Raw genomic sequence first — 16,131 nt, forward strand, 5'->3', positions numbered from 1 at the left:
AAGAGAGAGAGCTAGCATACACCTAAATATTCTTCAAATAGGATGTTCCCTTATCTCAGGACTTCTCAGAGCCTTAAATGTGCAATTTTCCAAGACATATTTGGATGTGATTTTTTTGTTGTAGTAATACATGTTTATATGTATTAATATATGTTTAAGTAATACATACTGGAAAGTGTATCCTTAGTAAATACTTTAAAAATCACAAAAAAGTATTCTTCTATGATACTCATTCCAAAAGAATTGCCTTAGAAAGCATATTATTATTTTTATTTTTTTAGGAATTTATTTATTTTTTTGACACAGCAAGAGATGGAAGGCAGACACTCAACGACTGAGCCACCCAGGTGCCCTAGAAAGCATATTACTATCAGATACTTAAACTGTATCATTTTTTTCTTTTATTAATGCAGAAGCCTCATCTAAATAAAAATTCCAAGGGATTGAAAAACAACATATCGGGGCACCTGGGTGGCTCGAGTCATGATCCCAGGGTCCTGGGATCAGGTCCGCATCAGCCTCCCTGCTCCGTGGGAAGCCTGCTTCTCCCTCTCCCACTCCCCCTGCTTGTGTTCCCTCTCTCGCTGTGTCTCTCTCTGTCAAATAAATAAAAAATCTTAAAAAAAAGAGAAAAACAACATATCTTTCTGCTTTGTCAACTGTGCCATTCATTAAATGCTTTTGAAATTAATGTTAATAACATAACTACACCAACAGAATTAGAAAGGTGTACATAAATATCATAGCTATTCAAGAAATAAGGTTTTTTTTTTAAAGATTTTATTTATTTATTTGAGAGAGAGAGAATGAGAGATAGAAAGCATGAGAGAGAAGAGGGTCAGAGGGAGAAGCAGACTCCTTGCTGAGCAGGGAGCCCAATGTGGGACTCGATCCTGGGATTCCAGGATCATGACCTGAGCTGAAGTCAGTCGCTTAACCAACTGAGCCACCCAGGCGTCCCAAGAAATAAGGGTTTTATTTTGTTAGAGAGGAACCTAAATTTTTCTATTTGGATATTTTTCTTTTTCTTTCTTTCTTTTTTTTTTTATTATGTTATGTTAATCACCATACATTACATCATTAGTTTTTGATGTAGTGTTCCATGATTCATTGTTTGCTGATAACACCCAGTGCTCCATGCAGAACGTGCCCTCTTTAATACCCATCACCAGGCTAACCCATCCCCCCACCCCCCCTCCCCTCTAGAACCCTCAGTTTGTTTTTCAGAATCCATAGTCTCTCATGGTTTGTCTCCCCCTCCGATTTCCCACCCTTCATTCTTCCCCTCCTGCTAACTTTTTTTTTTTTAACATATAATGTATTATTTGCTTCAGAGGTACAGATCTTTGATTCAACAGTCTTGCACAATTCACAGCGCCCAAGGTGTAGAAATTATAGTACTTGAATTTAAATTCAAATATCTTATTTATAATCCAAATCACTTTCTTTTCCTGGCCTCTATGTACTAGTTAATATTTGGTATTTTTTTCTATACTCCAAGGCTTTTAACAATTAATACTTCTTTTGGTGCATTTTGTGAGTTTCTTTGAATATTTTTGTCTGCTGTTGTTAATGTTAGAGACCCTAGCTTTTTAGGAATTACAAATTTAGTCATTGGTTTGAGTCATCGACTTGAATGTCAAGAGTGCCCTACTATTGTTACATTTAGTAATAAAGCATTAATTAACTAGACTACTTAATAAGTGGGTGTTCTGGTTAACATTGTCACAAAACTTTAAATATACTTTTTAGTCAAGAAATTGGATTATATTTGTAGAAAATGCAGTGTATTTCTCTTAATTAACTCTTTTGTTGATGATTGAAGGACCTGTCCAGTCTCAGGGCCATCCTTCTGAATATCAGTGAACTCTGGATTGTATTGTATGTAAATGAATGCGGTGTTGGATGTATCTATTCAAATTATGGGACAAAACTTAGAAATGCATTTGGTTGTTGGTCTTGTGATAGAATTCTTACCTCAAAATCTGAATATGGAAGCAAAATGAGAAAGTAATTCTAGTTAATTGGTGATTCTCTATTGTGCTTTTGTTCATGGAAATGTCCTTCTTATGGTCAATTTTTTGTATTATATGAAGGAGAAAATGAATGGTATTTATTAGTATTGAACGTTATTATAAAATACGGGCTTGATAATTTTCCAGCTGCTATAGAGGAACATCTTGACTAGAACACCTTAATAGAAGGGGAAAATAAATGGGGCTAAGGCATCTCTGCATAGCAAATAGAAAACACATTATATAAAACAGGTTTTAAGGCTTTACTTACTCATAGGAAAAAGTCATTTGGAGTGTTAATACTGAGGCACAAAAACAACTTTCCTTTTGTATTTGTTGTACCTTCATCATCTGTTTCAAAGAATACATGGCCCGAAAAAGCCCATAAAATAGGGATCTATATTAAGATAAATCATTTCTTTCAGTATGGATGTTCATGAAATAGTACAAATTATAAAAATTCACCTCACTAAAAATATTAATCTTTTTTCCTTACTTATATGGGCACAAAAATGGGTTTATGAAATTTCAGTTGACATCGTGGAATATGTTTTTATAAAAATATTTTTAAAGACGTTGCTTAAGCATTAGAAAATTATGAGTCACATTTTCTTATTTTATTCTGATGCCCCATTGGAAAAAAATTTAAAGAATTATCAATTTTTTTACTTCCCGGGTTGTTCTTTCAATTCCCACAAATCAAATTTGCTACTCTGCTTCATTGCTTCATGTGGTCTGAGATTAATTTGTAGAGTGTCAATAAATCAAAAACTCTTTTATTCATGCACAAAGTACATTCAATCAATTTTATCCACTGCTGAGTTTCTGGTATTATCAAATCTCTGATCTATCTTTGTGCATTTAATACATAATTTAAGAATATGATATTGACTGATTATTCATTATTTTGAAGTACTCATGGACTATAGCAATATTAAAATGTTTCAAACTGACAAACATCAACTCTAGTTGCTATTAGAGTACAATGTCTTAGAATTCATTTTTTTTTCTACGGTACAAAGTTATTTTATGTACTGGGGATATTATTTAAACTATTTTTTGGCATCTGGCTATATAATTGTCTTTGTTTTTATCTACTTTATTATATTAAATAGTAAATTGTCTTATCAACTTTTCTTCTCTAATTATTTTTTGTCCATTCTCTCATTTTTGGTTAATTTTTTATTTTGAAATGATTCAAACTTAAAGAAAATTAAAAGAACATTAGAAAACATTCCCATATGCTATTACTCATTGTATCTTATTTGCTTTATGGTTCTCTCTCAATATGTGTATATACATTTAGATGGAGATATATATTATATATTTATATAAATATCTTCTTTATATAAATACTTTATACATTATATATATATATATATATATATATATATATATTAGGACCAAGTGAGAATAAGTTGCAGACATGAGGCCCATTATAACTAAAAGCCAAGTCCACTTTTTGCATAACCTTAGACCAATTGGTGGTATGCTACAACTACTTTGAATTGGCTTGCAAGAGCTAAATGGTCATATCTTTTCTAACTCTTCATGTTAGTAGCTTGAAATCAGCAGTTGTGGGAGTACTTATAACATGGAAATCAGTGAATGTCACAAATCTGGGCTTCCACACCACCACTTAGGGAGAGCTAGTTTACCCCCTTACTTTATATTACCTTTATATATTTTCCTTCTGTCTCTCTGTTATGGAAAGCAGTAAATATGCTTGGAACATAGTCTGTGCTTAATGAACACTGGTCTAATGGATGAATTTCCTTTGGATACATTGTCAAAGCAATCCAGTAAGTAAGGAAAAACTGAATTTTATCTGAATGTTTTCTTAAAATTCTGACACATAATTCAATATGATATGTTCAAAATGCATGCTCAATTTTATTATACATCAACAAATCTAATTTACTTCATAAGTAATTTAATTTTCCAAAATTTTAACTTAAAGCATAAATATCTAGCACTATAATATTTGGTTGAATATGATCTTTTTGAATTTCACTAGAAGTTAAATTTTTCCATTGTCATACCTCCATTAAGTGTCATGTTTATTTGCTTACTTAATTAAGTATTCTAGCTTTTCCGTCTGAGCTGCCGACATGCCATCCAGACTGAGGAAGACCCGGAAACTTCGGGGCCACGTGAGCCACGGCCACGGCCGCATCGGCAAGCACCGGAAGCACCCAGGAGGCCGGGGTAATGCTGGTGGCATGCATCACCACAGGATCAACTTCGACAAATATTACCCAGGATACTTTGGAAAAGTTGGTATGAGACATTACCACTTAAAGAGGAACCAGAGCTTCTGCCCAACTGTCAACCTTGATAAACTGTGGACCTTGGTCAGTGAGCAGACACGGGTAAATGCTGCCAAAAACAAGACTGGAGCTGCTCCTATCATTGATGTGGTGCGATCGGGCTACTACAAAGTTTTGGGAAAGGGAAAACTCCCAAAACAGCCTGTCATCGTGAAGGCCAAATTCTTCAGTAGAAGAGCAGAGGAGAAGATTAAGGGTGTTGGGGGCGCCTGCGTTCTAGTAGCTTGAAGCCACATTTGAGGGCGTTCATTAAATGCTAACAAGTGCTTTTCTCTTCTGGTCTGGGTGTAAATGCTTTAGCACCCCTACCTCCTTACCTGTACATCAGAAATCCACCTAACAGATTCTAGGAGTAAGGGTATGAGGGCCTGAGACCCTCTGCCAACTCCCCTCAGAAAGTGTGAAAGAGAGCACCAGCACTTAGAGGACTTGGCCCAATACCTAACTTGAACATTTTCATTTATAACATGAGAATGATAGCACATGTAGTTGAAAGGCCAGTTTGCATTGTATATTCTGAATTTACAATGAGGGGGGAGAACACACTTTTTAACTGTAGTACAGGGCGCCTGGGTGGCTCAGTTGGTTAAGCGACTGCCTTCGGCTCAGGTCATGATCTTGGAGTCCCGGGATCGAGTCCCACATCGGGCTCCCTGCTCAGCAGGGAGTCTGCTTCTCCCCTCTGACCCTCTTCCCTCTTGTGCTCTCTCTCTCTCTCATTCTCTCTCTCTCAAATAAAGAAAATCTTTAAAAAAAAATTAAGTATTCTACTCATCTATAGTGTGTATTAACACATCAAAATAGGATTTGTAGAGTCTGGCAAAGTAATCAACTTTGCTTGTTCTACTTTTCCCAGTTCCCTGTCTCCCTAGATTCCCTCCCCTACCGAGTCTCTACGTTAAAAAATATTAGTATGGTAAAGGTTTTCAGGGGTTACTTGAACTACAAGGCTTTGACTTCAGAACATATTATCAGAGCTCTGTAATACCAACTTCCTGCTTATTAATGGACATTACTGAATGGCAGGTATCAACTATGGTATGTATGTGCATATTTATCTCTTGTCCACAGCATGAGTAAATAGAATTAATCCCTCAACTGTCATTTTCAGTATTTTCCATCTTCACTAGTTCCTAAAACATTTAAAAATTTTGAAAAGTCTTTCAATCAAGTCATATTCCCTTTATTGATTTATATTTAACCTTAAGTTTATGGGAGCTTTACTCTAATTCCAAAAAAAAACTCCATTTAATAGCTCTTTTGCCCCTTCCCTTTTCTAGCAAATACAGTATATTGCTTCTATTTTCCCCTGATCCAAAAATCTTCTTTGTTATCTCTGAAGATTATCATAGAATGCCAATCACTTTTAGATTTTTTTTTCTAGAACTCTCATGCTTTGAGTGTGCCCCAGGGCTTAGTTTTTTGCTAGTCCTTACTCTGTCCTTTGGTGATTCTATCCAGTCTCACATTCTTAAGTATTATCTGCAAGCTCCTAACTTCCAAATCATAGATCCAGCCCAGACCTCTCTTCTGAACCACCTGGAGTTGTTTATCCAACTGACATTTAGAGGCCTCTACTTTGATAAATTAGAGATATGTCCAAAACTTATATCCCAAACTGAACTGTTTTTCTTTACCAACAGTCGGGTATCCTCAAATGTCTCTCTTTCTAACCTTTGCTTCAATTGTCACATCTCTGACTCTGATCCTTCCATCTCCCTTTTATAAGAACCCTTTTGATTACCTTGGCCCCACCACTATAATCCAGGTAATCTCTATCTCAAGCTCCTCAATTAAACATATGTGGAAGGCCCATTTTCCTATGTAATTAATCTCAATAGCTGGGTAGGTATTCTACCTTTTATGTATGTTTCTATTTGTAAAAATTTTAAATTCACAGGAACTTAAATATGCAGTTTTAGCAAACATATACACCCATTTAACTTATATCCCTACCTGGATACAGAATAGTTCCATCACCCCAGCAAGTTACTTTGTGCACCAGTCAGTTCCACACCTAGAGACAACCATTGTTCCGGTTTCTATCTCTATAGGTTGTTATAAATGAATCATATAATTTGTACCCTTTCTATGACTGGCTTTCTTCCATCCATATGTGCTTTAGATTGTCTATGTAGTTCTATACAGCATAGTTTATTCCTTTTTCTTGCTGAGTAATATTCCATTGTATGAATATGCCATGATTTATCCATTCTCTCTTTCTTTTATGAACGTTTAAATTTTTTCCAGTCTTTGACCATTATGAATAGAACCACTGTAAACATTCTTGCCTTATAGATACATGTTTTCATTTTTTTGGATAAGTAAGTGTAAATTGCTGGATCAGGGAAAACTAGCCATCTTTTTTCAAAATGGTTGAAACATTTTACATTAAGAGACACATTCTTGCTGATATTTGCACTGCCAGGCATTTCGATTTAAGCCATTTTAATTGGGCTGAAGTATGGTTTAAATTGCATTTTATGGTGATTAATTAGGGTGAACACTTTTTCATGTACTCATTGGCTTTTCACAAAGTTTTTTGCTCATTTTTAATTGGGTTGTTTCCTTTTTTATTATTGAGTTAAGGGTTCTTTATATATTCTGGATATAAGCAGTTTGCCAGATAGATGCATTGCAAATATTTCCTCCCAGTTGGTGGCTTCTCTGTTTATTTTCTCAATGGTGTGTGTGTGTGTGTGTGCACGCTCATGCACGCGTGTATGTTTAACTTAAAAAATTTTTTTTCTAAATATTTTATTTGTTTTTTTGCCAGAGAGAGAGAGCACAAGCAGGGGGAGTGGCAGGAAGAGAGAGAAGCAGGCTCCCCGCTGAGCAGGGAGCCTGATGTGGGACTGGATCCCAGGACCCTGGAATCATGACCTGAGCCAAAGGCAGATGCTTAACCAACTGAGTCACCTAGGCATCCATCAATGATGTGTTTTGATGGGTGAAAGTTTTTTTTTTTTTAATTTGTGTTTGTGTGTGGGGGGGTTTCTTTTTAGAAAAAAAGTTTAAGTATGCAACTAATTTTATCATTATTATTTAAAAATACTTTTTGGGGAGCATTTTAAGGTTCACAGCAAAAATAGAGGAAAGTACAGAGATTTCCCATATGCCACCCACACATGCACAGCCTCCCCCATGAAATACATCCCCCACTAGAGTGGTACATTGTTTACAATTGATGAACCTACACTGACACATCATAATGACCCAAAGTCCATAGTCTACACTAGGGTTCACTCTTAGTGATGTACATTTTGTTTTGTTTAATGTTTGATGAAGTCCAATTTATCAAAATTTTTTGAACCCTAGTTATGTATTCAAAAGGTACTATTTCACTATTTGAGAATTGGGAATCTAAAGTAAGTATGAAATGCCATTGGAAGACATTCTACTACTTCAGGCAATAGTATTTAGGAAGAAGTTTAAGATCATTTACATTTCAAGAAATATAGTTGTTTTATGAAGTAATATAAAAATATGCAAAAGAATGAAACTGGACTATTATCTTACAATATACACAAAAATTATTTCAAAATAGATTAGAAACTTAAACGTAAGACACAAAACGATAAACATACTAGAAGAAAACAAGGGAAAAACTCCTTGATGTTGGTCTTGGCAATGATTTTTTGGATATGACACCAAAGCACAATCAACAAGAGCAAAATTAAACAAGTGAGACTGCATCGAAGTAAAAGCTTCTGCACAGCAAAAGAAGCAATCAACAAAATGACGTCATCCTATAGAATGTGACATTATTTGCATATCATATATCTAATAAGGGCTTACTATCCAAAATATGACTCGTACAACTCAATAGCAAAAGAAAAATAAAAGAAAGAAAAAGAGAAAAGTAGAGGAACCAAATAGACATCTTTCCAAAGAAGATATACAAATGGCCCAACAAGTATATGAGAAGATGCTCAATATTACTAATCACCAGGGAGATGCAAATCAAAACTACAATGAGATACCACCTCAGACATATTAGAATGGCTATCATCAAAAAGACAAGAGTTAACAAGTGTTGATGAGGATGTGGAAAGAAGGAAATCTTGGTGCACCATTGGTGGGTACAGCCACTATGTAAAACAGCATGGATGTTGTTTGTGTTGTTTTTAACAAAAGTTCCCCACTTCTGAAAAAGTTAGAATTCTTAATAATTATTACTTGCTGCTGTGCTCAGTTTGAACATTCTTACACTAAACAAAGACTGGAGGTATTTCTTGTGTTCTGGTGGATATTTATGCTTCTGCTCATAGCTTATATAACAATTACTGTAAGTCCACAAATTCAGAATAACACAACTATTTGATTTTTCACACGCAAATTCTTTTTGGAGATCACCATTCGACCATTGGATAGCACTGAGTTTTACTCTTTCACCATCAAAAGAGAGAGAGACTGAATGTAGCTATATATGATTAGTATTTCCACTATTTTTAATTAGTTCACTACTATCATGAGTTATCTTTTTATTAAGCCACAATATGGGAAAGCCAACCAAATAGATTAAAGGAGCTAAACTTTCCCTAATCTATTATGTAATTGTAAACTGTTCTTTAAATGAATACATTTCAACAAGTATTACTTTTTAGTATGCATAGATGCACGCTAATGTTCATGTGCAAAGATTGGCATAATGACTGTCACTAAGTTGATATTATAGAACACATTATTCATGGTTTTAAAGTATCTTTGTGAGTTGATGGACTTTGTGACACACAGTTTATTGGATGAGTTGGAAAGCTCTAGAAACTTGTCATTGTCCTCACTGTCCATAGTATGTTCTTACCCTCAGGGTAATGTAAAGATTTACTCAATAGTTTAGTATTATAGTACCTGATAAAAGGAGTCCATAACCCTCAGTTCTTATATTGCTTGTAACTATAATAAATTAACCAGAGCCAGAGTCTTGAAGAATGAAAGCCTTAATAAGGACTGTGCCATTTACTCTTAAAATTTTTTAAAAATTTTATTTATTTATTTGAGAGAGCGATAGAGCAAGAGGGAGAGAGAGCACAAGCCAGGGAGAGGGAGAAGCAGGCTCCCCGCCGTGCAGAGAGCTTGATGCGGGACTCTATCCCAGGAACCTGGGATCATGACCTGAGCCAAAGGCAGACACTTAACCAACTGAGCCAACCAGTCACCCCTGTGCCATGTACTCTTGACAATTAATAACCATATAGCAGTCTCATGAGTACAGACTGCCCAGTGAAAGCAGGCACTGCCATGAGCACACTTCTGTCAGTCTTGCCTGAAAAACCAAGACAGAATTTCTAGAACTTTTAGTGCAGAGGCAGATATCTTCACAAAAGTAGACTACTAGCTAACCCAAAATGAACTTAACAAGAATTGATTATATAGAAAAATAAAATAAATGAGGGAGAGCTCCTGAGATTGCTTGTAATATTATTGGTCTCATTGTTAAATTTTTATTTCCTGATGGATGTATGAGAAAATCTTTGTCTTTCTTTTTTATCTATCTCTAATTCTCAATGTAGTTGGCTTTGCTTATGTAAAGTGAAATGAAACATTCTTTGAGTGATAGCTTAATTCAAATGACCCTGTAGAACTCAGGAAAAATCCTAATATTGGCATACCAAAGATTCTAAGAGGCTATGCAGTTAAAAAATCATGCTTAACTAAAAGTCCCAAAAGCCTATTCTTCAGAATTTATATTCCTTAACACCTATTAACATCCTTCTGAACTCTAGGATTCTCAAAACATATTTTTAAAAAATTACAATAGAGTTCATCTATCTCCAGATTTTCAGAAATCATTCCTTTGACATGGATTGGCCCTTAACAAGCTTTCTTTTAACTTTTAAAAAGAGGCTTTGGGAGGGAGGGATTTCAGCTTCAACTCTCTATGTATTAGAAGGCGATTGCTATAAAATGTAATTATGAATTATCAGTGGGCTCAAATTGATGACTGGTTAATTCCAGGCTGCAGACATGTTAGAGTTTGGCTTAAGCAGCTCAAAAGAAACACTTGACTCAGAATTTAAAAATCAAAAGCTTCTGAATAAAAATACTAATTTCTGGCACTGCCTGATAAACTGGCACACCTGCCAATGTTAGGAGTGCCTTCCCTCATGGCAACAATCAGCCATAGCTAAGTAGTACTGCTTCTTAGAGAAGGAGCTATATTGGATGGAACCCCTGCTGGTCCATGTAACTTACATTACCTGTCTGGTCACTGCATTGAGTTACAGTCCCTGATTTCATAGTAACTGACCTCAGGTTTGTTCCTAAACATTTATTGAGTCTCTTCTCAATAAGTGGAAAAGATTCAGAACAGATAACATATAAAACTAAAGCTCATAGCCTGTGTAGAGATAATAAGTCAGTAAGAGCACACAGAGTTTCATTTTTCTGGACAATGAACAGAATTAGAAATGTCATTAAAATGAAGAAGCCCAGTTCAATCAAACATTTGATAGGTGGGAAGAGAATATTACAGCATTGTAAGGAAAAAATTAGTAGCATTACAAAGTGAAAAACCAATTTCATTTATGTTAGCCTCAGTTTTTCAGAGAGTAGAATGAAAACTTAGACTCATTCTTTCTTCATTTAACAGGCATTTTTACACACAATGCTAATGAGTCAGATCCTGTGTGCTGGAAACCGCTTGAGGACACCATCCTAAAGATACTTGATAGGGTGTATTTGGAGGTGGATGAGAACAGAAAATGAAGAGCAGATAATTTAGTGGCATAATCTAAAACATAATCAGTCACTTTTAGTTACAAATCACAAAAGAAGACACCTATCAAAAATGTATAAGGAGTCCAAAGTTAAAAGAAATCATAAAATGTTGTGAACGAGTATGGAGCTAAAGTGTTCACAGCCTGGAATTAATTTGTGTTCAATGAAACAGAATTAGTTTCACCTTCTGACTAATAATATATTTTCCCAAATAAACTGTAGAAAAGATAAGTTGTAAAGAAACATTTTCAATCATTTCTGTATGCAGATTAAGCTCTGAGGATCCCAACTATGACTTGACATTAATTTGGTTAGAGCTCAACTTTCCTTCTTGAAAAACAACCACTAAATTTTTATTTTGATAGTTTCTTTCATCCAAAATACAGTAACTAGACATTAAAATTATGAGGGAATCTATGATAAAAAAATGAAAAGATGAATTAAAGAATATTATGGCACAGAGGTAGCCTTGTTTCTAAATATATTTTTTCAATGTGTTCCATGAAGAATCTGGTTACCTTAATCCATTTTGAATATTTACAGACCATTCCAAACCTTTTGAGAACCTTAGCAACTGAATGAATAGTTAGTCCTTTTTCTCACTTTAATCAAACATTTCAGCATGAATTCATGCACTTAATTCTAAGGACCATTTCCTCTGAAATTATCCATAAATCTTCTATGTCCTATGGTAGGGAAAGTAAAATTTAACATCATTTTTTAAAGTCTTGAAATTAAACTATGTTGAATTTTTAATGGAATCTTAGGTTGAGTATGACATCCACAATCCTTTGGGAGAGCTACTAAAATACTTGCAAAAATTTTTTGAATGAGACTTTCTGGTGTGTTGCTATATATACATTATTAGTCACTCTAGTTCTTTTATTTCAAAAGAAATATTCTTTACTCTTTCAGAAATAGGCCTTTAGTCTTTGGTAAATTTTTTCCTTTATTGTTAATATGTTCCGTGACTTTGAACAAATTATTTACTTGGCTAGGCTATTTATTAACCCCATATATAATTAAGATGATGACTGAGCTTTATAAAGAATCTGAAATTAATTATTTGGTACCATGCAATTTTTTAACTTTTAATTTTGAAATAATTCTAGATCAATAGAAGAGTGACAAAGATGGGTAGTTTCTCTATATTCTTCCTTTGACTTTATTTAATGTTAATATCTTACATGGCTATGATATATTTTTCAAAACTAAGAAATTAACATTAGTATAATATTATACTAATATTATATACTATATAATATTGGTATAAACCTCAGGCTTTGATTTGATTCACCAGTTTTTCTACTACCTTTTTTCTGTTTCAGGATCTAATCCCAGATCTCATATTGCATTTAGTTGTCATGTCACTTTAAGTCTCTTTCAAACTGGGACAATTTCTCAGTCTTTCCTTGTCTTCATAATCTTTACACTTTTGAAGATACTGGTTAGGTATTTTGTTAAATGTCCCTCATATTGGATATGTTTGATATTTTCTTGTGACTAGATGGAGGTTTTGGATTTGGAGGAGGAATATCACAGATGTTATGTATTGTTTCCATTGCATCATATCAGGGGTAACATGATATCAACATAACTTTTCATTAGTGATGTTTATCTTGATCACTGGTTAAGATGGTGTCTGTCAGGTTTCTTACTCTAAAGTTACTATTTTTCTTTTTCCATATTCCATTCACTAGAAGCAAGTCACCAAGTCCAGCCCATTCAAAAGGGAAAGGCTTTACACCTCCTAGAGGGATAGGTATCAAGGAACTTGTGGTCATATGTTGAAACCATATTTAGTAATTTGGGGGAGAAACTTTGGGGCTATGCAAAGATCTTGTTCCTCTTTAAAGTTTCACCTACAAATTTTAGCATTCATCAATGGATCATGCCCGCTGCAATTCCTTCTACATTGATTAACTGGAATTCTTCTGTAAGAATGAACTGTCCCTTCTTTCCCATAGTTTTATTTATTCACTTATTTACTTATGTCAGCATATCTTTATGGAGATTTACTTTATGTTTAGCTTGATAATCTGATATTATTATTACTTATTATATTGTTTAAGTTGCTTTTGCCATTAGGAGCTCTCTCAGATTGGCTTGTGGGTCCCTTTGACACAACCCATCATAAATTTTGGCTGTGTGTGTGTGTGTGTGTGTGTGTGTGTGTATGTTCAGTTTGTTACTCTGTGTCACTAGAAGACAATACTTGATTCTTTTAGGAGGCTCTGAAGGATAATCTGTTCCATACCTGCTCTCTCCTGGCTTCTGTTGGTTGCTAGCAGTGCTTGGCATTTCTTGGTTGTAGCTACCTCACTCCAATCCCTGCCTGAATCATCACATGTGACTTCTTCCCTGTATGTCTCTCTGTGCCCTGTCTTTATACGGACACCGGTCATTGGGTTTAGGGCCTACCCTAGTACAGTATGACCTCATCTTAAATAATGACATTTGCAAAGACCCTTTTTCCAAATAAGGGCAAATTCTGACGTTCTGGGTAGATGCGAATTTTGGAGGGACACTATTCAACTCACTAAAATGCTTAAAAATCAAGATCTGGGCATTGCATTTTAAAATAAAAAATCATTCTGTATGTGTGTGTGTATTATACATATAAATAAAAATGTGAATTTTGTAAGATGTTACAACCTATTTGATAACTGCATTGCTCTACTCCTTTGTTTTACATTGTATTTCCAAGTCAAGAAATTTCTTTAGATGTGCTATTGAAGATACATTTACTCTTAATTTTCAGTATGTAAATTTAAAAATATTTTTGTGTAAATCAAATCTGTTGTGCTAGGTGATAATGATGCTGTTAAAAGAGCTTATTTTCAGTCTTTCAGATGACCAGAGAAAAGTCAAAACCATAAAATTTACATTGCTTCCACTTAGCTTAAAGCAATTTAAATTTCTGGGCCGCCTGGGTGGCTCAATCCTCACGCATCTGCCTTTGGCTCAGGTCATGGTCCCAGGGTCCTGGGATCGAGGCCCACATCGGACTCCCTGCTCGGCAGGAAGCCTGCTTCTCCCTCTCCCATTCCCCCAGCTTGTGTTCCCTCTTTCTCTGTGTCTCTCTCTGTCAAATAAATAAATAAAAATCTTAAAAAAAAGCAATTTAAATTTCAATGTTTAAATTGTGAAATATTAAAAAGATATAGGAAAGGTACACCATAGTAAGCACAATGTATCCACTATCCATATTTCACACATGGTTTGGTAGTCTTTGCAACATGAATCTTTAAAAACTAAGTAAATTGTTCTAAAAAGAACTAAAATATTGGTATAAAATTGAAAACCTTCTTTGTATCATGTATAATCAAACTCATATCTATAATAATCATGTCTGCAAAGATAACATTACTTTGTGTTTTCATATTTATGTAAATGACATATTTATCAAGATTTATCTATGTTAATACATGTAGATATATTTTAATAACCACATATTATACAAATTTCTGGATTTTAGAAAAATATAGAATGATTATTAATTCATTTTTCTATTCAAAATTTAGGTTGTTTCATTTTCCAATATTAAAAGTATTTTTTAATAGATACCCATGCACAAAGAATTGTTGATTCTTAGTATTCTTAGTAGATGCTTAGCTCTAGTGGATATTAACCAAATTGTTCTTCAGAGTGGTTATTCTTGTGTACATGCCTATTAGCAATATAGACAAGGTTCTGCTTCTCCAAGTCTAAGCCTATATGATATTATCCTATATAGTTTTATATGTATATATAACATATATTTTTATTTTTGCCAATTTGATAGGTATGAAATTATAACTCATTGTTTTTATTTTAAGATTTTATTTATTTATCTGAGAGGAGAGAAAAAGAGAGAGCACGAGAACAGAGGGAGAAGGAGACTCCTGGCTGAGCAGGGAGCCTGACATGGGGCTCGATCCCAGGATCCTGAGACCGTGACCTGAGCTGAAGGCAGATGGTTAACCAACTGAGCCACCCAGGTGCCCCATCTCATTGCTTTAATAAATATTTCCTTAATTTCTAGTAATATTGAGCTTTAAATATTTTTATTGGCAATTCAGATTTTCCTTATGTGATCTGTCTATTTAAATCCTTAGCTCATTTTATTTATTTTTTTGTTATTTTTAGAAACATAATGCATTCAGAAATTAAATATTGATTAGTTATAGGCAATACAAATATAATTTTGCAATTTATGGCTTATGTTTAGTATTTGTTTTTGTTGTCATACAGAAACTTTAAATTTCAATGTAGTGAAATGAATCATGCTTTTCCTTTGTTTCCTTTGTGTGTGTGTGCATGTGTGTTATTTTAAAAACTCTTCTTACTCTGAGGACATATAACTGTTCTTTTAAAAATTACATGTTTATTCCCTCTGGATTTTATTTTTCATAATATAAGATAAATATTCTTTTATATTTTATTTTTCCATTTGGCAGCTCAATATTTCCAATATCATGTGTTGAATAATCCATTATCTCTCTAGTTATGTGGTTGTAAATTCACTATCTCTTGTATATTCTAAGTTGACATATCTGCATCTATCTGCTACTGGGCCACCTCTTCAGTTCCATTTCTCTATCTGTCTGTGCCAAAATTATAATATCTTAATTTCATCCTGTTATGCTATTTATTAAGTCAAATCTTCCCATTTTACTTTTCTATATAGGTGGTATAATGTACTGGCTTACCATGAAATGTTTGGAGATAGCATATTAGAGGTCAAATCTCAATTCTATCTTCTTTTAACAATACGACATTGGCAAGTTACTTGGACTTTCTGTGTCTCAATTTTTCATCTGCAAAATGAAAGTATTAATAGTTTCTATATCAGAATGTTCTTTCAAAACTTAAGTCTTCTTATTCTTATAAAGCATTAGAATTATTCCTGACAAATAGTAACTACTCAATAATTAGTTATGACTTTCCTTGGTCTTATACTTTTTGTTGTGAATTTTAGGGTTAACATTTTGAAGAGTTTAATAAACCCTATCCAGATTTTTAACTGAAAATTCACTGAATTTATAGAGTAATTTATGTTCTCTGGCTGATTCTGTGAATCAACT

General features: G+C 34.0%; 1 protein-coding gene across 1 annotated transcript; it reads left to right on the forward strand.

Annotated features, from left to right (window-relative positions):
* The first annotated feature begins 4,109 nt into the window (after positions 1 to 4,109).
* Positions 4,110 to 4,814, forward strand: LOC113927935 (60S ribosomal protein L27a-like). The gene has a single exon (XM_035728585.1). It carries the CDS (start codon positions 4,127 to 4,129, stop codon positions 4,571 to 4,573), a length of 447 nt encoding a protein of 148 aa, XP_035584478.1. The 5' UTR covers positions 4,110 to 4,126; the 3' UTR covers positions 4,574 to 4,814.
* Positions 4,815 to 16,131: the final 11,317 nt, after the last annotated feature.

The sequence above is a fragment of the Zalophus californianus genome, chromosome 7 (genome assembly GCF_009762305.2).
Source record: "Zalophus californianus isolate mZalCal1 chromosome 7, mZalCal1.pri.v2, whole genome shotgun sequence".
Classification (NCBI taxonomy): Eukaryota; Metazoa; Chordata; class Mammalia; order Carnivora; family Otariidae; genus Zalophus; species Zalophus californianus.